This window comes from Megalops cyprinoides, chromosome 21 (genome assembly GCF_013368585.1).
Source record: "Megalops cyprinoides isolate fMegCyp1 chromosome 21, fMegCyp1.pri, whole genome shotgun sequence".
In the NCBI taxonomy this organism is placed as follows: domain Eukaryota; kingdom Metazoa; phylum Chordata; class Actinopteri; order Elopiformes; family Megalopidae; genus Megalops; species Megalops cyprinoides.
Window position 1 is genome coordinate 19693001 of NC_050603.1, and position 26328 is coordinate 19719328.

At 46.1% G+C, this 26328-nt stretch overlaps 1 protein-coding gene across 4 annotated transcripts; it reads left to right on the forward strand.

Annotated features, from left to right (window-relative positions):
- Window positions 1-1558: 1558 nt before the first annotated feature.
- On the forward strand, window positions 1559-25645 carry tpd52 (tumor protein D52). 4 transcript variants are annotated; one of them, XM_036555419.1, is made up of 8 exons: window positions 1559-1684; window positions 18248-18366; window positions 18874-19022; window positions 20199-20300; window positions 21322-21348; window positions 23652-23693; window positions 24439-24487; window positions 25486-25645. In XM_036555419.1, exons 1-8 carry the CDS (start codon window positions 1666-1668, stop codon window positions 25609-25611), a joined length of 633 nt encoding a protein of 210 aa, XP_036411312.1. In that variant the 5' UTR covers window positions 1559-1665; the 3' UTR covers window positions 25612-25645. The 4 variants fall into 4 exon arrangements, with proteins under 4 accessions (XP_036411312.1, XP_036411313.1, XP_036411314.1 ...); XM_036555420.1 differs by lacking the exon at window positions 21322-21348; XM_036555421.1 differs by lacking the exons at window positions 21322-21348; window positions 23652-23693.
- Window positions 25646-26328: the final 683 nt, after the last annotated feature.

A 26328-nucleotide genomic window follows, 5' to 3' on the forward strand; every position in this document is an offset into this window, starting at 1 on the left:
AGCCCAGCCTGCTCTGTGCTAACTTCACTCAGTAGATGGCACTCTTTCCTCCAAACTCTTAATTTAATCCAGCGGGTTGATTCCCTTGCATGCTAATAAGAGGTATTGTTCTCCTGGTGTCTTGTTCCAGAGATGTTTAATTAGAGACTTTGTGTGTACGGTGCAAAGATGAAGGATTCCACTGTGCATCAGCTAATGGCTGGGGTGTGGCTGTTCACCCTTGCAGCAAGGATAACTCAGAGGAGGAAGTACAGTATGCCTTACATATGCACTGTGTCTGCACGCAAGTAGAAAGACAGCTGTGTTTCATTCTGTTTTTAGGATTTTTATGTCTCTTGCTTTTCAGCAGCTCCAAAGCTGTCTGCAGACTCTGGATTTCTGGTTGGATTTAATAACAATATTAATGTGTTTCTTTGCTGTATTAATTTGTTGAAATTTGTCAGTATGTATTACATAAGTAGTCACTCTGACTCATTTTATGACATTTTAGGTCTTTTTTATAAACAAAAATACAAAAGTTTAACAAATAAGCACTATGAAAAAATAAGCATGTCAACTAATCATTTCTTTACAGACAGTTGGGACTGGTTAGAGTACAGATGACTTCATAAATATATATCAACATATTTTCTCTTCTTATTTTAAACAGATGAATACATTCTTAGGCCAACCAAAAAAGAAATAGTCTTATAAAATGTGGATATCCAGAAATATACCAGTGCCTCAGAAATTGTCTGCTCTGTGCTGAGGCTATTTCATGTTCTTTGTGTGGTACAACATATGCATCATTCTTTTTCTTCATAATGTCATTCGTATGAGTTTGTTTAGCAAAAGCAATTAGAGGTTCAGATTTACCCTGTCTGTTACGCATAGTTACGCATGACAGCTTCTGGTGCCATTACCAAAATAACAGACATTGTTTGCACACACTTTAATTAGCCTTCACAATCCGCTTTAGCTACTGGTGCACCTTGAACTCTCTGTTTGGGCATATCACACAAATATTATCCTGTTAATTTTTTAGCCAATTACATTGACCCAATGACATTTGCATGAAAATACTGAGTTATGAGTTAACAGTTTTTTCCTTCCAGCTGCAGTTTTTGTTGATGCTGACTGTGCAACCTAAAGTTAGGGTAACCACTGAAACTCTTGGCCTTAGCTTATTTTTGCATTCCTCTCAATCTGTAATGCCAAAAATGATGACCAGATACACATTTTGTTATTGTAACCCTGGTCTGTAGCCTGCACTGTGCATGGCTTTGTTAACATTTTTGTGTAGACGTCAAGACCTCTTTAGGATGCGAGTTCTTTAATATCATCAGTGTCAAAACCTCCTCAGGATCACCAGTGATTTATGTTTGCGAAACGCGCCCTAATAAATAAATCTCATCGTCATAAAAATCATTTTCTCGTTGTGTTCGCGTCACAAACAGCCGGCCCGTTCCTGCAGACAGAGCGAAGGCATACCGATAACGTCAGCGCCAACTTCAACCATGTGCCTCGTTGTGTTTACACTTCAACGTGCCCTGCGCAGTGACGTCAGGGTGGACCCCACCCCACATCGACTGTCTGGCAGCGTGCGGGGACTGGATCGCAGGAGGGAAGGCAAGAATCCGCACTTCAACTGCTTAGAGTACTGTGGAACCAGGAACCGACGTGAGGATGGAGGAAGCCGATCAAGGTAAATGCATCCTTATGCACTATGGCAAGCAGGCTAGCAGTTACTCAGCTATTTTGATGTGGTTGCCAGATAAATGTAACATAATGAGCTATTGTGCTTTGATTGTTTCTGTAAAAGTTAGCTAGCTTGCTAACTAGCTAGCTAGCAGTGAAAAGGCAGAGATGTTTGTACACCAAAATAGCTGAGCTGGCTGACTAGCTGAATTGTATGCTGTTTTTTTTCCTTTTTATGTAAAAAAGATGGCCATCAATGAAAACATATTTAAAGCTAAAATGTCGAGTAGGCTAGATGTGAGCAAAAAGATGTTATTCCAGAAACACGAAAATACTTGCTCACTTGCTAGCTAGCTGGTTAGCCATATATTCAGCTGAACAATTAAGGAAGTTTCACACTAGGCGAGTCAAGATAGCCTTGAAGACTGCTAGACAGCTAGTTAGATTTTGCAACTACAGCATCAGCAAAACAGATATATGAACATGTTTCCCCTCTCCTGAACAGCACTCCATTAAAAATGTTCAGACAGCAAATTTTTTTTTAAAAATGCGATGTTTTTGTGCGTCTTTTTTTTGCGAATTATATATACAATGTCATTGCAAGCTGTAACATATGTTTCGTGTTGTGGCACGTACCAGCCTGCTTGAACCTCGCTGAGTGGAGTTACAGCAGCAGGTTGTCAGACATGGCACATCCTGTTTTTGTAAAACAATAAGTTAAAGGACTTATGCCAGCTATTCCTTGATCGTCAAATAGCTGCCATACGTATTTAAAAGACACACTTTTTATGAAAAAAAGTTACGTTTTGTGACGTCCCTAGATTGTCATCACTGGAAGGCTGTCAGTAGATACAGAAGTCACAGACTGTTTAGGCTAAATATTTTCATTGGTGCGTCAGCATATCTATATCTGCACATTGGTTACAGATACAGTTTTGTGATATTTAGTGAAGATTTCCCTTTGTTTTTGCTTGGATGTTGACGATACAAAATATAATATATACTGGCATCACCTCAGAACAGTCTAATTTTGCCATTATGTTATGTTTGCCATTATTATTGTTCTGGTGGTAAATATAGTGTGTTGGATTTAGCATTTGGAAGTCTGAGTAAGTTCTGATTGCACACAAGAATCTATAACTCACTTCAAGATCATTGGCCTCAATTTCCTGACCATATTCCTCACAGGCATCTGATCTCCTTAACTCAATTCACAGTAATTCCCCCCCTCACGTGTGCTGATGCAGAGTGGAAGAGTTGAAAAATGACAGCATTTTATTTTCTGTCTTGTCTTCATTTAAGTAAAAACCGACAGTGGTGTTTATTCAGTATGTACCTCTTTTATTAGTTTTGTTATCAGAGTGGACCTTATAAAAGGTAAGCATTTCGATTGCAGGTTCAGTGCCAAACTGGTATTTACAGGTAAGGCCTTGACATCTGTCGGTAAAGCTAATGAAAATGTAGACTTGTTATGGATGTGTGTCGATGTAATCTGATATTTTTTGTCGGATATCCGTATTGATCTGTTTATCTTGCTAGTATTGAGAATTAGCCGTGCCTGTCAGCATGGTTTGCGTGGTTGTGAAGGGTCTCTTATAGTTTTTCTGGAGACAGAAACACACACACTCCTGGAGTGTGACTGAGTGGATGATATCTCAATGGCACCTTCACAGCCATGACTCCTCCCATTTATAAGAAGCATTTTTTTGTGTTGTCAGTGCAGTCACTGTTAGCCATTTTTTTCTCTCTGTTTTGCACAACATACCGATTTGATGGACAGTGACACTGTAAACTAGGATTTAATGGCAGGTTAATCCGCAGAGTGCCATCACTGGGTGTTTCGGTATAGTCCGAGGGGTTTGGGCGTGCCAGGCGATACTCGTGAAGCGTTTTGGCGCTATTGCGCTTTCCTCGATCTCAGTCCCCTCCCCCGCGCCCGACCCCGCCCCGCCCTGGCCGGTCCCGGCTGGAATCTTCACCTCAGCGGCCGCCTCAGGGTGGCTCCCCTGCCGGTCCCCCTTCGCGGGGCCTCCGAAAGGCATCCGCGGCAACTCGACCGAACCCGCCCTGCTCGCCGGGCTCGGCTCCAGCTCGCAAGCAGAGCCGCCATCTGTCCGTGTTGGCTCCCTGCGTGCCAGGTCTTACTGCAGCCTGCGCACAGGGGACTGTTGTGCTTTCTGACGTGCAGATGGCGTGAAGAATTCATAGACACCTTGTCGGTGATTTTCCCCCACGGGGGGGGGGGGGGGGGGGGGGTCGTGTTTGTTCTTGTTTCTGTGGACGAATTCCATGGCCCGGAGTTAGCGCACCTACATGAAAGGGGAAGAGAAATTTCCTGTTTGCCTTTTCTGCGTATCTCTTAATAGTTCTGAGAATGAGGAATTTGGAGCCACAAGTGCCGTTGAGTTATGAGCTCCTCATTTATCCTGTTTAATTTAAATGCGGTGCCCTATCTGCACCGCGGCGCATGCAAATCTCTTAACGTTCCTGGGTGGGAGAAGAGGCGGCCTTCACTCCGAGAGGCGGGAGTCTCATTATGATGCTGCGGTCCTCCTGGATGCAAGGCGCAGCCCATTAAATTGGAAATGGAGGCCCTTTGAATATTATTCTCCTCTGCGGTTAAAAAAAAAAGCAGAATGTTCAATTAAATATTTTAGCTGCATCTGCTGTGGTTTTCCACACAATGCAGTGAGTCTGATCTAACCTTTTTTTTTTTTTAAACCACCTCACTGTCATGGCAACGGATTGAGAAACGTGGCGCGCCGAGAGAGCTACAGGTAACCGGCGCGAGGGAGGGTTGAATGAGAAGTGGCTCGCTTTGAGGAAAGCCATTCTGCCAGAACAATAGGAACAGAAGCAGACCTGCTGCTTCCGAATAATTCTCCTCAGCGAATGTGTCAGTCAGCAGTGGCAGGACTCTGGACTTGATGTGTTTGTGGCCCACATTTCATCGTCTTTTGGACGTAACCGAAATGACAGGCGTTGGTTGCGCTCGTCCCCCCCATCCCCCCCCCCCCTCCTCAGTTCCTCGGTCTCTGGAGTTGCCGTTAGTTTTCTGTGTGTTCTGCTGTCAGCTGTCCTTATTAAATTCCTTGCTCTTGATTCCCTCGTTATGGAGGCGCTCGCGGTTTTTGACAGCGAGAGAGACGAGCGCTCGGGAACGCCGCGTCTTCGAGCCGGCTTTGATGTAGCTAACGAGGGAGCGGCGTTGACAGCGTGGCCCGGTGGTGAACTCGGGAGCCCGGCTTCAGCTCGCAGCGCCTGAGCTTCGACCGATTCGACAGGCGTCAGTCAACGAGCAGGAGGAGAGCGCAGCGTCTCATTCGGGTGCCGTCAACGCCCAGCCATTACACCAGCCACCCTCACTTAACTAGACCTTAGTGGTGATAATGAATGCCATCACGAGGATGAGTTAGACCCTTTTATATTCTTGTTATTTGCTGGGCAGGAAAATTTCATGGCTTTACACTGAAACAGTGCAGGCACATAAGTACCTCACTTCACGGTGTGTCCGCTCTGCCTCATTTGGGTATCAAACTTGCAGCCTTCCCAGTACAAGCCTGGCTCCTTAATCGCTACTCCCTGACAGTACCCAGCGGACATTGTCTGATGTCGGATGTTACGTTTCATAAGCAAGGTCTCTCAGGAGTTGTGCGGTGTGACTTGGCACGGATAACAGATGGGACGGGTACACGCTGTTCCCTGTTTAGAAAGACTCTTGAAAGTTTGAACTGCAAAGCAGACTGCGACTGTTTTAACATGCGATACAGCTACTCAAGACTATGCACAAGGAACAACCACCCAGCCTGGATGCATAGGCCATGGTGATGGTGGCATACATTATGCTCAATGGTGAACTGTGATTGTACATGTTTCCTGTAACCAAAATATAATAGGAATTGATGGAGCGGACTCTCCGTAAAAACTAACTGACTAAGTCCACATACATGGTGAAATATGTAAACATAAAAATTGTATGATTATATATATTTAAATTGATAAAAATATAAATATAATTGAATATATTCCATAATGTATGGTGTACTGAAGAAATGATATCAGACGTTTCCGATGGCTGGTTATTTAATTGCAAGCATATTTTAGTATGTTATTTTAATGTCTGAGGCAGTGAAGTCTCTGTAATACATATGCACAGGATGACTGCTTTTACAATAGGTTACTGTAAATATTGTGTCAATGTGTCCATTCCATACATTTCTTTGAGGGAACATTTTACTACAAACGAAGATTATGCCCTTTCTTGTCTTTATTAGATTTCATTGAAGCACAACTGACCCCATTGAGAATTTTACAAGAGCCTTACATGAAACTTGACCGACTCTCTTTTGATCCTGAACAAATGATCAATGCGTCGGGGGTTCCTCGTGTCCCCTCCGTGGCCCGGCCGTGCACAAAAGGCTCTCTGCATCGTCCTCTTCCTAACGTCCTCCCCCAAACAAGCGCTCCTTTATGTCTTTATCGCGGTCATGTGCTGCGGGGATGGATATAACCACATCGGCGGAGGGGCCGAGCTAAAAACACAGAACTGCGCAGGAACAGGGGAAAGATTCCCACTCTAAACCTTCTGTTTAAAAAATACACCTTGTTTGCGCAGTTGGACAAACAGCGCAGCCTGCGCAGTGCGGTGTGGTGCGCCACGGTGCAGTATCGGCGTCTGATTGGACGCAGCCCGCAGCGGAGGGCCGCCTCGCCATCCCCGGTCCTGTTGCCATGCCGGCGGGGGGCTGCCTCGGTTTTGTGACCATAAATGCAAACCAGGCCACCGCGGAGGGGCGTCGTCACTCAAGTTCTCCTCAAAGATAATTGCCATTAACTCTGTTTTTTACGTCTCCCCCCCGCACCCCCTCCCCTTGGAGGCTCGGCTAATGCGCTAATTTCCCAGTGCCTTATGGAAAATTACAGGCCTTGCCAGGGGTTGAGGGAGTGAGAGCGGAGGCAGAGTGAAGAGCAGCTGGCTGCAGACATTTTCATGGGCGTAATTAAAGTGCTCCTTGAAACCAGGTCGATATGAAAGTCCCACTGCATGTAGGATGTACCATCCAATTTAACGATTCTTTTGGGTTAGCCGGGGCCAAGAAACTTGCCTCACTCATTCTTTTTAAGGTTTCCTGTCCCAGCTGAAGCTTAATTGTATGTCCCATACCTCAGCTGGAAACCTCACCCCAATTGTGAACCAGAATGGAATGCTCAAGGCTATCAAGTGTAGTACCGCTTAAATAACAAAAAATAATAAAGAATTTCTTAAAAAAAAAATTAGAATGAACTTTAATGTTTTTTAGGGCTTTGTCTGTAAATGTTCATTTTTCACAACACAGGACATTGTCATGTTCTTAAGCGTCAGCCATTTTCCAATCTTCCCATTATGTTTTTTTTTGTTTATTCTCCAATGCAGTATCCACAGTTAGGTTTTGCTATTTGTAAACCCCTGTCTTCCATGGAAGATGAGGGAAGAATGTAACACTTGGATAATGGCACTAGTTATTAGGGTATAATTGAATGGAGGTCTAAGATCCAAAAGGCTCATATATGATGCATCTATGCAGTAAAGTCAGTGAAATGGATCAAGGCCTTTCATTTCAAAGGAGAGGTTACTAATATGTTGGATAATGTTTGTATAATTGCACTGCCGTAACTGTTAACTTGTGAGAGCTGACTGTGTGAAATTCCAGGTGTGAATACCTGATTGCAGGTTAGCGTAGTGAAATGCACGGACCGGATTCACCAGCTCCTCTGTGACCTTTCTGTGTATTCAAAGTAGGCACTGACCTCATATAACACTTGTTCACTCTTGAGTGCTAAGAAGGAGGGGCGTGTCCGTGCTGTAAGTATGTTGAAACTGCTGCATGTGTTTACACAAGTTTCTGCACAGTTGTGAAAAAAGGGAAATTCATACGAAGCCTTTATGTGCGTAGAAGTGAAAATATCCACAGAGTTTTAATACTATGCATTGCATTACAGATATTGTTGATGTTTTATATAATCTTAATTATACATAATTATACTTAATTTTACATGATCACAATGGGGGGGGGGGGGGGGGGGGCATTTGGGACATTTCAATGGATTACACTCACATTTCATGTTGGATTCCTGCAACTTAATACTGAGCTGTGAAATCAGGGAATGATTTCACTGAAATAATGGTCACTGTCCAGAAAAAATAAGTCCAGTGTAAGATGACATCATCTTTGTCTTCTTTTGTCATGACTAACATCATTTCACCCTCACTCTCAAGAGCCATATCATTTAGCACATATTTCATTCGAGTTTGGAATTAGTTTAAATTTAAAATAAAAAGCTAGAAACGTGTTTGATAGTGAACCTCAGGGAAAGTGTTGATGCAGCAGTCGCAGTGCTTACAAAGCAGTTTTATTAATGCTCCATACATCCAGCCACATACCCTTCCCTGAGTTATTTTGCCATTGAGGAACACCAGGTGTCTTGTAAAACCTATTGCGTTTATTTAGTCGGTCAGCTCTTTCATAAGTGATGTTTGTGCCCTTGTTGCAGTATTTTGAAGCTGTAGGTTTCAAGGTCTTTGATTGTTCTCAGCTTTTAGTAAGCAGGATGAATTCAGAGGTCAGGTTCAGATTTCAAGAGGGATTATCTGTTGGTATTCCAGACATATGTCAGTTACACTATATGGCCAAAAGTATGTGGACACCTGACCATCACACCTATATGAGCTTATTGGACATCCCATTCCAAAACCATGGGCATTAATATGGTTTCCCCCCCTTTGCAGCTATAACAGCCTCCACTCTTCTGGGAAGGATTTTCACAAGATTTTGGAGTGTGTCTGTGAGAATTTGTGCCCATTCAGCCAAAAGAGCATTTGTGAGGTCAGGCACTGTAATTGGACAAGAAGGCCTGGCTTGCAATCGGCGTTCTAATTCATCAGGTGTTCAGTGGGGTTGAGGTCAGGGCTCTGTGCAGGCCACTGGAGTTCCTCCACACCAACCGCGTCAAAAAATGTCTTTATGGACGTTGCTTTGTGCACAGGGGCACAGTCATGCTGGAACAGCAAAGGGCCTTCCCCAAACTGTTGCCACAAAGTTGGAAACATACAATTGTCTAAAATGTCTTTGTATGCTGTAGCATTAATATTACCCTTCACTGGAACTAAGGGGCCTAGCACAAACCCTGAAAAACAGCCCCATACCATAATACCTCTTCCACCAAACTTTACAGTAGGCACTGTGTGCTCTCTCCTGGCATCTGTCAAACCCAGATTCATCCATCAGACTGCTAGACAGTGAAGCGTGATTCAGCACTCCAGAGAACGCGTTTCCACTGCTCCAGAGTCCAGTGGCGGCACTCCAGCCGTCGCCATTGCGCCATTGCGCATAGTGATGTTGGGCTTGTGTGCAGCTGCTCCACCATGGAAACCCATTTCATGAAGCTCCCGACGCACAGTTCTTGTGCTGATGTTGCAGCCAGAGACAGGTTGGAACTCTGTAGTGAGTGATTCAACAGAGGATAGGCGGTTTTTACGTGCTACGTGCTTCAGCATTCGGCGGCCCCACTCTGTAAGTTTGCGTGGTCTACCGCTTCGTGGCTGAGCTGTTGTTGCTCCTAGACACTTCCACTTGACAATAATAGCACTTACAGTTGACTGGGGCAGATCTAGCAGGGCAGAAATTTCGCGAACTAACACGTGGCAAAGATGGTGAACGATGGATGGCAAACTATGATAGTGCCACGTTTAAAGTCACTGAGGTCTCCAGTACGACCCATTCTACATCCAAGGTTTGTCTATGGAGATTGCATGGCTATGTGCTTGATTTTATGCACCTGTTAACAATCGGTGTGGCTGAAACATCTGAACTCAATAATTAGGAGGGGCCATATAGTGTATGTCACTACTTATTACTTATTATATTATAAATTATTGCTCACTGACTGGTGTTACTCACGTTCTCTACTGGTTTTGTCAAACCACATGCTCGAATACTGAGTGGTTTTGTGTTGAGAGAAGCATAGTCATTAATAAGCATAGCAAAGAAGGGCTCTCTTCCTCAGAACTGTGGTAAGCAACTATTTATGTTAAGGAGGCTTACTCAAATCCTTACTTTGGGCCATGTCAGCAAACTGACAGATTGCCACAGTTGATAGTCTTTTGTCACACTTGCTGCTGGCAGACCAGAAAACAGTGGAGACATAAAAACAATATACCGCGGTATCACTTATGGACAGTGAATTGATTAGTGCAGTTATCACAGTTGTCCTCCATAAGAAGTATGTGAGGAAACAAGGTAAACGTTGGATATGTAAAGTTCTGTGATATGAAAAGATGACAAGATGACATCGATGATGAGGGAGGATTCCTGCATGCTCATTCCCCCAGGGGTGATTGCTCGTGGCCAATCGTGCGGCCCGTTTGCATGTCACATGCCACTGTTACTCTCATTTGCATGGGCAAGGGTGACACAGCATTCATTGGGTGAAAAAGGGATGCCTGGGAAGGCCTTCGCCTGTGTACTTACCATAGAGAGTTGCATGTGTGCAAGAAACCATCATGAGAACACACGTCTTTTCTTTCTGTTTAGTGGGTGTTGTGTGCATATCTTTGACACCACAGACATGTTTTACACAAAAACAGTTTGTAAAGAGTTGTATAGGGCCAACCATCAAAGGCTGTAGCTGCAGTGAACTTGGAGCATTGAATATCACTGTGTTGGTGCAGTGTCTGTAATTGAGATGACTGGGTCCGTGCAGTGTGTCTGTAATTGAGATGACTGGCTCAGTGCAGTGTGTCTGTAATTGAGATGACTGGGTCAATGCAGTGTGTCTGTAATTGAGATGACTGGGTCCGTGCAGTGTGTCTGTAATTGAGATGACTGGCTCAGTGCAGTGTGTCTGTAATTGAGATGACTGGGTCAGTGCAGTGTGTCTGTAATTGAGATGACTGGGTCAGTGCAGTGTGTCTGTAATTGAGATGACTGGCTCAGTGCAGTGTGTCTGTAATTGAGATGACTGGGTCAGTGCAGTGTGTCTGTAATTTGAGATGACTGGCTTGCAGTGTGTCTGTAATTGAGATGACTGGGTCCGTGCAGTGTGTCTGTAATTGAGATGACTGGGTCAGTGCAGTGTGTCTAATTGAGATGACTGGGTCAGTGCAGCGTGTCTGTAATTGAGATGACTGGGTCAGTGCAGTGTGTCTGTAATTTGAGATGACTGGCTCACTGCAGTGTGTCTGTAATTGAGATGACTGGCTCAGTGCAGTGTGTCTGTAATTGAGATGACTGGCTCAGTGCAGTGTGTCTGTAATTGGGATGACTGGGTCAGTGCAGTGTGTCTGTAATTGGGATGACTGGCTCAGTGCAGTGTGTCTGTAATTTGAGATGACTGGCTTGCAGTGTGTCTGTAATTGAGATGACTGGGTCAGTGCAGTGTGTCTGTAATTGAGATGACTGGGTCAGTGCAGTGTGTCTGTAATTGGGATGACTGGGTCAGTGCAGTGTGTCTGTAATTGAGATGACTGACTGCATTGTAGATCACCAGTATTGCACAGCTTTGTCACTGTCCATAGCCTTGGACTTGTGCTGCTATGACTTTTCTTACACTGTAGCAGACAAAAAGGTCACTGCCTCAATGTGATACCACTGTATTTCTGCAGCTTGAAACCTCACAGACTCTCCGCCTAACCTTGGATGACACCAGGCCAAAGCGGTGGGGGATATATGCCCAATGTTACGCCTAGCAGAAGCTGTTTGCCTTTGCTGCATAATGTAGGAGTGCAATCACTTCCAGCCTTAGACGAATTCAGGCAATACAAGGTTACAGGGAAAGATTTAGGAGGTTACATTCCATAAGTTACCACCGTGAATATGGGTACCATATGAAACATACATAGGAGTGAATGTGTGGAGTTTTGTGAGTGAGTCTCGGGGTGTAATTCCCATGATACAGAGCGACTGGGCTGGCTGGCCGCCCTCAGCCGTGTGGGCGTCCTGAGAATTGGGTGGCTGTGCTAACATCGCACGGGAGGGCAAAGTTTGGGCCTCGCCGCGAACCCAGGGCTGTCCAGCGGCGTCCCTCCCAGGGACGCGTCTGCCGGTGTCATGTGAAGGAGCGAGGAGCCCGCTGAAAAACAGCGCTAAATGACAAGCAGCAGAGAATCACGAGCGATCTCGTTAGCCCGGAGACCTCCTGATTCCTTTTAGCCCCGCCCGCGGAGCTGCGAAAGCACCGGGACTCAGAGGCCAGATCACTGGCCGCTCTGTAACGGGACCTGGCACACACTCTGTAACAGGGATAATGTGTGCTCTGCACTCTGTAACGGCATTGACACACATATAAAGCGTTTAACGTGTACAATGCAACAGTATTCATATGCACCGGGTAATGGTGTTAACACAAACTCTGTAACTGTTAATGAGCACTTTGTAGTAGTGTGCTGTAATGTTGGCCGCCCTGTGTATCTCTCTCTCTCTCTCTCTTTAAAGGACAAATGGTTTGAACTTAGAGGGAAAAATCCCTAGGCAATGAGCTTGGCTGTACACTAACAAACTGTTAGAAGACGGGATTAGGGTTTGGTTTGTCTCAACAAAACGTTTTTTTTTTCTATGATTTTCCAGAGAGTTGTGAGAAGAATGTCTCGCTCCTGTTGATGTATGTATGTAGAATGTTAATAGTACGTTGAACCAGTGATGCCTTTTCAAAGAAATGCCTTTGGTTCACATCAGTGGCTCAGTGACGGTTGATCCGGGCCTTCGTCCAGCTGGGTGTGACTGCCAGTGGCGTGGTATTAGAGGCACAGTCAGAATCTTACCATGCTTTTGCCTTGTAAGCAGCGTCTGTTAGAGTTTACGGTAAAGCAGGAGTCGTCCTCCTGGTGTCAGCGGCTTGGATCACGGCAACGCCTTTTGAAGTGGAGATCAGAGGGGAGGCCACCGGGCTCCCATCTCCCATGATCCCTCGGAGCAGCCGGCCGCAGCCCAGCTGTGTGACCGTCGGCGGGGCCGTCCCATGACAGTCATTTAGGGCCCCCATCATGTGACACGGCGCGCTCAGAATAATCCGCTAATTGATTAGGCGCTGCGTCTCGTTAGCCACTTTAATGCCTCTCTCTCTCAGCCGCCCGAGCGGGGTGTTGTTTGTGTCCCTCCGCTGCTCCGCACTAAATAGGAGTCACACAGTCTCTGGTTTGGAAGCGGAGTGGGGGAAAAAACAGGACCCGAAGGAGCAGCCTGCTTCCGAGAACAAGGGCCGGCTGCACGGTCCGAGTGCAGCGTGATGCAATACACCCCTGTTCTGCTTTTCTGAGTTCACCTACCGCCCCCGCCCTCCCCCCCCCAGCTCCACCCCCGCCATCCTGTTGCGTGATTTTGTGCCTTTTTTCCCCTTATTTCTTAAAAAGCGGAGAAATGATCTCATCCGGAAAGCCTCGTCCCTCTATTTTCTGTTGTAACAATAACAGAGACAGTTTGTGGAAGTCATAAATAAGGCAGCGGGGACCGGCGCGCAGAGGCCTGCGAAATTAGATACAGGGCACACGCGTGCCTCGCCGCTCCAATGAATCAAGGCAGACCGTTCCTGAAATGACCCGCTTTTTGCCATGGTGCTCACGTTAGAAGGAGGGGGGGTACGCCCCTGTTCTGCCAGCTGTACCCAGGGCCGGTGTGACGGAGCAGGCCCGCAGGCCTGGGGAAAATGGCGCTCTCTGAGAGACCAAGGCTGCATGGCTGGGTATGGGGAGGGGGGGGTGGAAAAGGAGGGTAATTGCGTAACGCGGCGCTTTGAAGGAGGGCCGGACTGCGCAGGGTTTGGCTGCGGTCCAGCAGAGGCAGGTTTGGAGGTAAATATCCAGGTCCTGGAAGCCTCTTGCACGGTAAACAGAAGGTGCAGGCGCCAACATTCTGCAGCCCGAGGTGGTGTCTGCGTGCGTGTGCCTGTGACTGTATGTTTGTGTGCATGTTTGCGTGTTTGCATGTGCATGCATGTATAAGTGTACACAAGTGTATGCGCGCACATGTGTGACTATACGTATGAGTCTGTGTGTGTGTGTGTGTGTGTGTACGTGCGTGCGTGTGAGATACTAATTAGGTGAGTCTTGAGTGGAAGCAGAATGCTCCCTCATTAAAGGATGACCGTCTTTAAACCCAGAGCTGCTGAGGGCCATTGAGTTCGGCCCCCTCTCTCCCGTTATAAATAATTCTGCTATCGCTTTATAATTCATTCTATCATTCTGCCTCAATCATTCAGCTATTCGGAAAAGCCTGGGTAGCTTCATTAAGAGTGGGCCGAGGGGTTTCAAAGTAGCTGCCCTGCTCTTTGAGGGGAAAGGTTTGTGAGGCCCTGCTTTGTACCTCAGAACTTCTAATGCAGTCTAATTATGGATCACAGCAGCAGTGTTATCAGAAAGGTGCATGGTTTAGGAGCAGTGGAGAGAGGGATTGGGTGTGGGGTTACAGTAGCACAGGGAAAAAATGGACATTTTCACAGAGGAAGTGTAATGTGATTGTGCATCTTACTCGTACAAGGACATAGGCTATCTCCCACAATTGCAGCTTTTCAGTGTTTCCACATAAGCGTTTCTTATGATATACATACATAGTGTATGGTTGCACTTACAGCAGTTGGTGAGGCTCTTGCTAGGATGGGATATAAAAGATTTGTGATGACTGTAAATGTATGCATGTGTCTGATTGTGTGCTCATGCCATTTTTGTGTTTTAGGGCTCATACTTTATCACTGGTGTGCTACTCGATATTCTGCACCGAGCCACTGTTCTTGCTGCTTGTATGATATGCACACATGCGTAAAGTTATTTGAATGTGCGGTGCAGAGGCCGCGGTGTATTCTAGTGACCCGTGCCTCAGGAGCTGAGCATTCAAACGCAGGACTCTATAGGACTCTGCTCTTTCGCCCTTGAGCAAGGCCCTGTACTTAAAGTGCCCCGCTGAAAGCCCACTCATATTCAAATCAGGAATTTGTAAGTCATACCAGTCAACAGCCAGGCAAACAAGCGAATACTAATGAGTACCAGAGACTTCACTGTTGAGGTAAAACACTTCTTTTCAAAACCGTGTTGCAAATACGGGTTCCCTTTTAATTTGTTGCCCCACTCTTATATATTCATTCAAAGTTGAGTGTTTTCTCTTGGGTGTAACACTCAAGAGAGGGAATTGGAATCTAGTTCAAGGACCAAGTGTATTGTGATTTACGCTTCAAATTTTTCACACAACAAAACGTTTATGTAACATTTTTTGTCTGTCCCACATTTGACTTCAGTCAACTTACAACTCCTTGGTAGTTTTGGGTGGCTGTAAAACAAAGCTAAGCACCATGGGAGCAGCTCAGGAGGAGTGCAGAATGGAATGTGCGTGTGAATGCTCAGTATGTTCTCCTGTGCGCAGTTTAGACTGCAGCGGCGCATTCTGCAGTGCCCATATGCAGCTGCATGTATAGTGTGGATTCATCTGCTGCTCCAAAGGAGGCCAGTGGCAGCGTTGTGTAGATTAGCGCCTTAATCTGGGTTACAGCAGATTACAGCTCTGATGCTGCGGGTTTGGTGGCGGTCACGTGACCAGCAGGAAAATGGATCCCTGTTTACCTCAGATGACAAGATGGGGGACAGGCAAAGGCCAGAGTGAGGTGACAGGAGCCGGCGTGTGACACACGCGCGTGCACACACACACACACACACGCGCCTATGCACACAAACACAGACGCCATAACGGCACAGCTCTTCCTCCGCGTTGTAAAAAAAAACACACTCAGCAGGGGCCGCCCGATAGCTATCCCTCAGCGACCTTTGGGATTACAGCAAAGGCTGTGCCCGTGACGAAGGGCTCGGCGCGCGGGGACGGTAACTCATTAACGTGCCGGCGCCTCGGCCTCGGCGTCGCTGGAGCCCTGCACCGCCCCGAGAGAGGTGACCGGATGGGTTTCACACAGCCGCGGGCACCGGATCATCTCTGAGACACAGCAGAGGACAGAGAGAGAGAGAGAGAGAGAGAGAGGGAGGGAGCGAGAGAGAGAGAGAGAGAAAACACAGCACGGAGGAGTGGCCGAGCAGCACGCTCCTGATCACATGCAGGCAATTGTCCCGGGAGAGGAACACGCAGCAGCGGCATGGACCCTCCGGAAGACTACAAGTCGCCGTTCGATTTTGACAAGGGTTTAAACACCAGTTACCTCTACCTGTCTCCCAGTGACAACATAACGCCCCCTGGGTCCCCAGGAGCGGTGGTTAGAGGTAACCTGCTTGTGTGTGGTGTGTGTGTGTGTGTGTGTGTGTGTGTGTGTGTGTGTGTGTGTGTGTGTGTGGAGTGATGTATCCTGTTTGGGTCACACCCTGACCCTGTTGAATTAGAGCTGTCATTCATCTAGGGAAGATGCCAGACTTACATGGGCAGGCTCTCAGCACCAAGCTCAAAAACACAATTACAAAATACAACAGTATTGTAATTCACAAATAAAAAAAATCAGGTACACTCTTTACAACAGCTAATTATACGGTTAAAGCCAATCACGTTGGGTCTCAGTGGGAAAAAAATACTTCTGGGAGATGACTTTGGTTTGTGTTAACAGCTTTTTACATTTATTGTCTGGATGTATTGTCGTGATTTTGGTAGTTATAATACTATTGCATTTGTACCACTGAGTTCTAAACAAAAAAAGATTGTAAATGCCATATGCAGAACAGCAGAAATTTGCTGAGCGTACTGATGAATTTCAGGGTTACTTGTCAAAATTATATTGTAGTTGTAACCTGCTTATTTAAATTAATATTGTAATATCTGATACTGCACATTAAGAAGCTCTACAAGGGTATCAGGCATGTTGGTGAAATTAGCATCAGAACTATTTTTGCCTGCTCTGTAAGACAGGCTCAGAATGAGGCAGATTGAAATCTCTGGCCCCATCTGTTGGCCTCTGTTTTATGACATAATGATTTTATGGTTGAGCAGTTGCTGGGTTTAAGGCTCAAATGTAAATATACTCCTTAAAATGACTTGATGGTGTTCCTTTCATCCGGCAATTGGGGAAACATTTAAACCGGATTTTGAAGGAAGGTCTTCGCCGTTGGAAGCAGCTGTGTTACTGAGTCTGCAGCGCATTGATGCTCTATAGGTGGGGAGCTGTTGCTCTGGTGGAATTTAATGAAGAGGTCGCTCCACCTGACCAATTGTCCCCTATGCTGAGGGTCAAGCTATCCTTGGCCAAACATGGACAGGCAGATCATACTCTCCTGAATGGAGTCAAAGAGGTTTTTCTTCAAGCTCCACTTCCTTCAGGCTGAAGTTTATATATATGTTAAATAATAACTAGAGGTTAAACTTCATTTTCAGAGAACACTCCCACCTCTCCCTTAATGTACACTAATTGGTTGTACGTGTGGAGTGGTCGTGCCCTTAAGATTTCACTGACTTGAAAGCAGTGCCGGGATATAAAAACCTGCATCACATTCTTCTCATTTGTACAGTAAAATCATTCGAGGATGTGCCGAGCCACAGCCTGGCCTCATTTCTCCAATTAAGATGTCAACATTAAAGATTTCATTAGAGGCATGTGATATAATATCGCCTCGTTGCCGCTCTGCTGCGTCCTGCTCGGAGAACCTTTGCCAGCTGGTAACAATTGAGTCCTGTTTGCTGATCGATCGTCCTTTCGGTGCCCTCTCTCTTCCTTCCTTCTCCACGGTCCAGTTGGCAGCCACTCATTACGGAAACACAGGGGCTTTGCTGCGCCCTGGGTGGTTCCGATGGACTTATCAGTGAACCTGCTCTGATCGACACCGGCGGCATCAGATGGCGAGGGGGTGTCACCGCTCGCTTGGTCTTGCATGTGCCTCTTTCGTGCTTCTCCCTTTAGTAACAAGCTGTCCCTGGGACTCACTGTCCCAATTCACCCCCCCCCCCCCGTTACCTGTCTGCCCACCTCTCTTCTTCCTACCCTCCTCATCCTCGCTGGAGTCTGGGCCAAAGGGAGAACTGGAGGTGCCTAGCGGCAAAGCACGGGTGTCACTCGCCATCCCTGGTGCAGTGCCACCATGCTGCAGAAAGTCTGGCACTCTGTAAATGCACAGTACTAAGCACTCCCGGTGAATAGTCACTTGCACTCCTGAAACTCACTGGTTGATCCAGTTGTCTTACTGAGGGTTTTCATGAGGCAGAAACTGGAGTCATTTTTGGCACACTGTGGTTGCTTTCCCCTTATCTATGTATGTCTCAATAGCTTTCAGGCAAACTCTTGGATTTATTTGTTTCCGATGGCTGTTTTACGAAACTGATTCTGGTATAGTTGATTAGAGCAGCAGGATCCTAACCCGCACACCACACTGCCGTATCAGTGAAGGCGGTGTTCCCAGCAGCACAACACAATAGACCTACTCTTATGCAAATACACAAATCTGTACCACACCCTGATTAGGTATGTGTGCTTTTGCTCGTTGCACCGAAGCATCCTAAGCTGTCTCCATCAGACCTGTTGTGGTTCTGCCATTTCAGGCGGAAGTGGAGCTAGATTTTACAAAGTGTTGGAAATATGGTGAAAGGGAGTGTGTCTTATTCACATGGGACGGATGTTATTGCTGTTGAAGGTGCACAGAGACCAGACTCCATACCGGAGGTGGGAGAAGATGCCGTGACCACCGTCAGCCAGCCCACCAATACCCTGACAGAAGAAGAGCAGGAGGAGCTACGCAGTGAGCTGGCCAAGGTGAGGCCTCTGAGCTGTGGGCGTGGCTAACGTGACACCTCTGAACTGTGGGCGTGGCCAAAGTGACACCTCTGAGCTGTGGACATGGCTAACGTGACACCTCTGAGCTGTGGACATGGCTAACATGACACCTCTGAGCTGTGGGCATGGCTGAAGTGACACCTCTGAACTGTGGGCGTGGCTGAAGTGACACCTCTGATGTGGATGTGGCTCAAGAGAGGCTTCTGAGTGGTGGCTGTGGCTAAAGCGAGACTTCTGAAATGTGGGTCTGGCAGAGGTGAAGCTCATGAGCTATATCTGGGGATCTGATTTGGATGTTCCAGTTTGTGACCTTTGCCACGCAAAGGATTATGGTATGCCCTTTGACATGACACGAGAGACCTGCCGTATTTTTTTGATTGTTAAATGCATGTACTTAAACTGTCAGATTGTTTGCAGTGTTGCTGTTGGGCTTGGGTCTGAAAGGCTGGTTGTGGCTCTGCTGTGAAATGGGTCTCTCCATTACAGGTGGAGGATGAGATCCAGACTCTCTCCCAGGTTCTGGCAGCAAAGGAGAAGCACGTGGCAGAAATCAAGAGGAAGCTGGGGATCACCCCGCTCAACGAGTTCAAGCAAAACATCACCAAGAGCTGGCAGGAGGTCACCACATCCACAGCGTATGTGTCTCTGTGTCCCTACACTCACTGTGTATGGGCCTGTCTGTGCTCACATTCACTGTGTATGTGCCCCTGTGTACCTACATTCACTGTGCATCTGCCCTTCTATATCCAAATTCACTGTGTATGTACCTATCTATACTTACATTCACTGTGTATGTGGCTCTGTGTATGAGTTTGTCTGTCCCTACATCCATTGTGTACGTGCCACTATGTAACCACTTTGACTGAATATGTGCTTTTCTGTCAGGACACTGAAAGGACACTCTAGTCTGGTGTGCTTTAGGCCATTTTGATTTAACATACCATTACACTGTAGGTTTCAGGGCAAACAGGAAATGGAAACATTTCTTGTAGAATCTTTCTGTATGTGTATATGCAGCTGCCTTTGAGCGAGACTGCATTGTACACTGCAAAAAATCCAAATCTCACCAAGCATATTTGTCTCTTTTCAAGTCAAAATATCTCTTTACACTTAATATAAGACACAGTCACCAAACAAGCAAAATTTCCTTGAGCTACAAGGACTTGTTTTTAGACGGTGCATCTTGAATATCTGTGTATTTCCACTAGTTCCATTGGCAGATTTTTTCAATTATTACTAGCAAAAAACACATTGTATTAATTATTTTATTTCTTATTTTTGAAGGGCTATTTTTTGCAGTGTATGTGCTATTCCACCACATAGTATCAGGTGGATTGGACAGAAGTTATTAGTCTTAATTGTAATTTCCTGTACTGCGGTTTATGCAGTATAATCCACCACAGACAGCAGTGTAATATACAGCAATGTAATTTTCGTAACCAAGTTATCAGTTAGCCAGTGAGGAAGTGATTGTATTTGACATTAATCCTTCAACTGAGACTGTCCCCCCCCACCCCCATCATTTGAACAATGTTTTACCACAGCGATCATATAAGTGATGATGGGTCACCAGTGGAGTGGTTTGTTCCAGATAATTGAGCTTAATAAGAGACAGCAGCATTTCTTCTGCCAATAGATAACCAGGAGATAACTCTGGGACTGCTGCCCAACCCTGCCCTGTTCAGTACCCCCCCCCCCCCCCCCCCCCCCCCACCACCACCACCACCACCACCACCACCACCACCACCCTGTGTGGCTCCACACTGCTCCCAGGTGTTCTGACCAGTGTCTCGTCTTCCTCCTCCCCGCAGCTACAGGAAGACCTCAGAGACTCTCACCCAGGCCAGTCAGAAGGCCACGGCAGCCTTCTCCAGCGTAGGCTCGGCCATCAGCAGGAAACTGGAGGACGTCAGGTGAGCCGGTGTGGGAGGACCGGGGTGGTGGGGGGGGGGATGTGTCCTTGTTCTATGGGCCGTCCCAGCTCCCCTGTCCACTTACTTACCAGACTCACACGGGGCTAGTGCTTACTAACCCCAGCAATAATTTACAACTCACTAACCCCTACGGTAACTTATGGCTGACTAACCCCTGCGGAAACTTCCAGCAGACTAACTCCTGTGCCGGTGACTAACTGACACCATCATCTTCGTGTGGTGCCTTCACACGTCTGCAAGTGTAGAGCTCAGCGCTTACACCAGGGACCTGGCTGAGGTTTTCACTGCTTAATTACTGCTCGCTGCCGAGCTGGAGGGAAATGCTGCGCTCACAGCCCCCAGCTGGGGCGTTACTCACCACAGTGTCAGGGTGCAGAAGCGAGGGAGGAGGTAGAGGGTAGAGGGAGGGAGCGACGCCTCTCCCAGGGCAGCACCTCCTCCGCCGTGCGTGTCCTCCTTATGGAAGCACACACCCCACCCCACCCCACCCGTGTCAGACCGCCGCAGTCAGGTGACACGCCGTGCTCTTGGCATCCCTGAAGCATCATGAGAGGTTATTTTCCCATTACCTTCATGCAGGAAGAAAAGTCTGTTAAATGCTTCGAACTGACGCAGAGTTCCATAGCAATGATATTACTTACTTAATAGCATTACATTATTTATGTACTTGGCAGGCCCTTACCCCGACGGACTTACATAGAGTCCATTTTTACGGCTACGTATTTGCAGAAGCAGTTCAGGTTAGGAGTCGTACTCAAGTGTACCCAGCAGTGCCCCCCCGTGGGAATCAAACCTGCGACCACATCTGGGCTTTGAGCCCTGCTCCTTACTGCGGTGCGGTGTGCGAGGCGTTGCCTAGCAGCAGTGAGCAGAAGGAGAGTCAGGCTGATCAAGTATGGGACTCGGCTAATTTCAGCCGAGCTGCACTGTGTCTCAGGGCTGCCACATGAAGGAGATTCATCTCTCTTTATTTCTCTTTAATGCACCTCAATGGCTGCAGATTACAGAGCCTTTCCAATTCCTTTAGGTAAGGCCGTCACATCGCCCAAGTCAATACCACCGCAAGACACAAAGCCATAACCTTGTACATTCCATATCACAGTGTGCTGGCATTGCTTAGCTGCCATCCCATAATTGCTGATCGCTCAGTCCAAGTCAGTCTTCAATGTAGTGTATGATGCCATTTGAAGAGGAAATGCATATGTCTAGTTTTCAGATGGATAGTTTAGATTTTTGAATTCTCCTTTGAGTTCGCTCTCTTTCTCTCTCAACGCATACCACAAAACATTCAGCAATCACATACATTCATATAAAATAGATTGTGCAGCACTTTTAATGACATCATATCTGGCTTAAATCTAAAACATTGAATGAATTATTGTTGTAAGTGATTGCATGCATTTGCGTAAAACGTAATCATCCGTCCCTTCAGTAATTATCTGTGATTGCGTGTGTTAAGTACAGATGTCCCAGTCTGTGAAATAGAGTGTTCCAAGTCCAGGATGTCAGATGGAGATGGAGAAAGTGATACTGATAAAGAGCCAGATCAGATGTATACTCTCACCCAGCTTGCAATCAAAGGCATTTTACAAGTTATTAAATTTTCAGTCCTCAAGGACTCTTAGGAAATTGCTAATTGGACCAGATTTGCTAACAGTGATACACTAGTGGGGTCATTTCAACCAAGATATTACAAAAGACACCTCTTGTAAGATAATATATGGCTTTAGCCCTTGTTTTTATTATTGGCTATATAATGTAACATGTGGTGTGAGATGTTGGAGCCACAGCTGGAAATCCTGGACATTTGACTCTCTTTAATCTTCCATTCACAATTATTAACGTTATTAATATAATAACACTGCATGTCTGTGTGAAGTATTTTCTCTGTGTGTTTCTGTGTGTGTGTGTGTGTGTGTGTGTGTGTGTGTGTGTGTGTGTGATGAACTTGCTCTGTTTGCTCTCACTGTCTGTTAGTGCTGAACTCTGTCCCGCTGACTCTCTCTGTAAGAGGCCTGATGATGGACAGATCCCTGCGGAGCCATCTGCTCGCAGAGTCCTTCCTCTCATCTCAAACCTCAGATCCTCCAGCTCCCCCACCCCCTCCCTGTGTGAGACTGCTGGTCATTATCAGCAGGACCGGACCGCACTAAGTCACTGTCTTTCATGAAAAGTCCTCTCACACACATCTGTAAATTATGCAGTTTGGAAGAAAAAAAACGACATGCACTGCAAGTTTTGTTCAGAAGTAATTGTGTCCTCAGTCCTCCTAATCAGAAATAATTGGCTCACAGTTGAGTAAGAGTAGAATGTTTAAATTTACTGCAGATACATTTGCTTGGGTCTCACTCAGCCTGTCCAGCAGACAGTTACGTGTTTTAGAATACTTCCCAGTCTGGAAAGAGTCTTCCAGTTTTGGTTTGGCCTGCTATGTCATAAATCGGAAATTCATGGTTCAGGCTATGGACATTGCTTACTTGTCACAGGATTGATTACCTTTCTGAGCTAGAGTCTGAATCACATCAACTAAATTGAATCCCTTTCTGCGGCCCTTGCCCAGAGGTGTGTGTGATTGACAGGGCAATAACCAATCAGACACTTTGTGTGAAATGTAAGCATGTGGTGCAGAAGGCCAAACGTCAACAGCATGACTCTGTCCAGACGGAGGTACACTATACGGACAAAAGTATTCGGATGCCTGACCATTACATTGTAATGACATTGTATTCAAATACATATACTTTAATATGGAGTTGGTCCCCCTTTTGCAGCTATAACAGCTTCCACTCTTCTTGGAAGGCCTTCCACAAGATTTTGGAGTGTTTCTGTGGAAATTTGTGCCCATTCATTCTATAGAGCATTTATGAGGTCGGGCACTAATGTTGGACGAGAATCTCGCAATCTCGGTTCCAGTTCATCCCAAAGGTGCTCGATGGGGTTGAGGTCAGGGCTCTGTGCGGGCCAGTCAAGTTCTTTCACACCGAACTCATCAAACCATGTCTTTATAGTCCTTGCTTTGTGCACAGGGGCACAGTCATGTTGGAATAGAAAAGGGCCTTCCCCAAACTGTTGCCACAAAGTTGGAAGCATAGCATTGTCCAAAATGTCTCGGTACGCTGAAGCATTAAGATTGCCCTTCACTGGAGATAAGGGACCTAGCCCAAACCCTGAAAAACAGGTGTGGCCAAATACTTTTGTCCATAGAGTGTATCCTGACACGTGACATCAGCAGGACCAGGCCAGGTCTCGCTCCCTCTGTACCGCCCCTCCTCCCAGTGCCGTCTCTTCCATGACTAACCCTCTCTCCTTTCCTTTACTGCTGACGGACAGCATACGCTCTCTGCAGCACTCCATAAGCATGCCTGCTATGAGGTAAGGGGCTGTGCATGCACAGCACACGGTCGTCCCCGCTCCACCAACTTCCCGACGGTAGCATTGGCTGGATTTTTTCCAGAATCATCCTCGCCCTCCCTGCACACCCGACAGAAAGGGAGGGCTGCAGGTGTCTAACTGGCGGGGGTGGAGTGGAAGTCCTTTCAGTTTTTCCCCTCTGGCCAGACCTTCAATCTGCACTGCCTCTGATATCATTGAGGTTTTAGACAGTGTAGGCGTGGACTAATCTTGCATCTTGTGAGAGTGAGAGTGAGAAGGTTAAGGACCTGTGTAGAGTGAGGGGTTATGCATCTGAGCTTTTTGTGTCCCTTATGGGCCATTGTTGGGATCACTCGAAAAGGCAGTGCATTTATCAGAGTGGGTATTTTCATTACAGTATCCTAGAATGACCATGAACAGAGCTTGAGTGTCTCAGTTTTGAGACACTGCCATCATTCAGTGCTAGCCAAGACTATTGTTGTTTCGTTTTGGGAAAAATTATATTTTGGATGTTCCTATGTGTACTCCATGCATATGACATGCGTGACATGCCACCCTAAGCCCAGGGCTAACTCCCATACAAAAGTGGAAATGAGTCTGAGGCATCAGGTGAAGCCTGCTTTTAGCTCACAAACGATGGAGAAGCAATAAGAACTAATGGATTGATTGAAGTCCTAGGTTTGACCCTTAGTGGAAGAGTGAATATTGTGTAACCATGATTACTAACCTGCCATCTTCTCTGCAGGAATACCCCCACATTTAAGTCCTTTGAAGAGAGAGTGGAGAGTTTAAAGGTGAGTGCTGTAGATATTCATGAGCTACTTATGTCCCCCACTGGGTGTAATCAATACAGTTTGTAGAAACATCATTCCAGCAACACTTAGAATACTTTAGGTAAGTTTAAAATTAAGTAAATGAAGGTAGATAGGTAAGCAAATCCTTGTGTTACATATATACCATTACTGTGAATTACTATGAATGATGGTTCACCTCACTTGTTTGAATCAATCACTATGTTGAATAATGTCCTGGATAATAATTCTGTGGAAAGGAAAAAAGAAACCTGAGAATTGAAGGTGAATTCAGTCCTCCTACCACAGTCGGTTTCCATTTTCGCTATTAGTCAAACCAAACATTCAGCCGACTGCCACTATTAATTTACAAAGCCAACAGATTCAAAGGTTTGTGCTTAATAACTACAAAAGGTATTGACGTAGTCATTTTAATGATAGTTGGTTCAATGTTTGGTCTGAGTTTTTGAGATATGAAAAAGCCATTCTGGTGTCAGTCCACTCAGTCCACTTGTGTTGTTACCTAAGTTGTCTTGGTTAATAAACTCATGGGTTGCTAGAAAGATGGAAATTTTTTAGTGGGCAAAGAGGCAGGGCTTGGTTAAGCAAAAGTTTTCCTTAACAGGATTATCAGTTGAAAAAATGTACCTTGAGTAAAAGCTAGCTGGCTAGGTAGAAAATTAGTTCCATTGAAAAAATGTAAAACATCCCTTGGTATATTTTAAGGAAAACTCTTGAACACATTTAATGTCATTTTTAACAATAAGAACAATAGTTTCTTCTGAAGGTGCAGTGTGAAGCACTGTGCAAATAATTTCCACATGGTCTCAGTACCAGTTAAATATCCATTACATTACGTTATTGGCATTTAAATCCATGGCAATACCTTCAGTCCATTTCTTGCTTTTTGTTGTGTCTGTAAACTGTTTCATTCCCGCGTTTACATGTGCTGTGTACTCAGCAAATTTACGTCCCTCCTTCGTCTATGCTTCTAACTGCAGACCAAGATGAGCCCCACGACATCAACTGGTGACTTCGGCGAGGTTCTGAACTCCACGGCCAGCACCAGCCCGGTGGAGGCCAAGGCTGAGATGACCCCAGCATCAGAAAGCGAGGAGCCCCACTGAGGAACCGCCCCTAATCCCCCTTCCCACGTGCCCCCCCCCCCCCAGTGCCCTCCAGACCCCACCCTCTCCTCCCCCTCCTCCTCCTCCTCATTCGGCCACCGCACAACAGCAAACCAAAGGAAAAGAGCAAGAGAAGCCTGTACTTGCACTCCATTAGCATTAGCGCTAGCATCCCAGTCCCTTTTTTAACATTAAACTGTGAACACACAGCTGAGACACCCAACATTTATTTTGTGTTCATTACCATAGTCATTGGTTAAGGAATGGTACAGATGGAAGAAGTGTGCTACGCATAGTAGTTAACGGCGAAGTAAGAGCAAAACCAAAAAGCCCTTGTTGAAGAAGACAATATCCAGTCTTATGTGGGTTCGGCAATGACCTTTCTTTGCTGAATTTTTTGGTGTTTTTAGCTCGTTTATTTCTTACATTATCAAGGGCAGTTGAATTTTGGGGTGAAAGAGTAGGCAGTCTGACACACTGGAGCTCTTCCTCGACTATGTTCACTCTGTGAACTCAGACTCTCTTCTGCTACTTATTTGCTTTGTAGGCGGAACTTACACCAGTTACATTTTACATGCTTTACATACACTAATCTGGATACTCACTATAGCAGGTTACATACTTTTATCCCCCGCACAGCCCCCCTTCTCCTGAGGATGGGGTGTAGGGGTGACTACACCTATGGGGCTATCACGCTGTCTCTTACTCCTGTTGTAA

Excerpts from the sequence above, each read along its gene's own strand:
- tpd52 (XM_036555419.1), top strand. Across the intron at positions 20,301-21,321 it reads AGGAAACTGGAGGACGTCAG|ATTACAGAGCCTTTCCAATT; the intron begins GTGAGCCGGTGT and ends CAATGGCTGCAG. Across the intron at positions 21,349-23,651 it reads AGCCTTTCCAATTCCTTTAG|CATACGCTCTCTGCAGCACT; the intron begins GTAAGGCCGTCA and ends GCTGACGGACAG.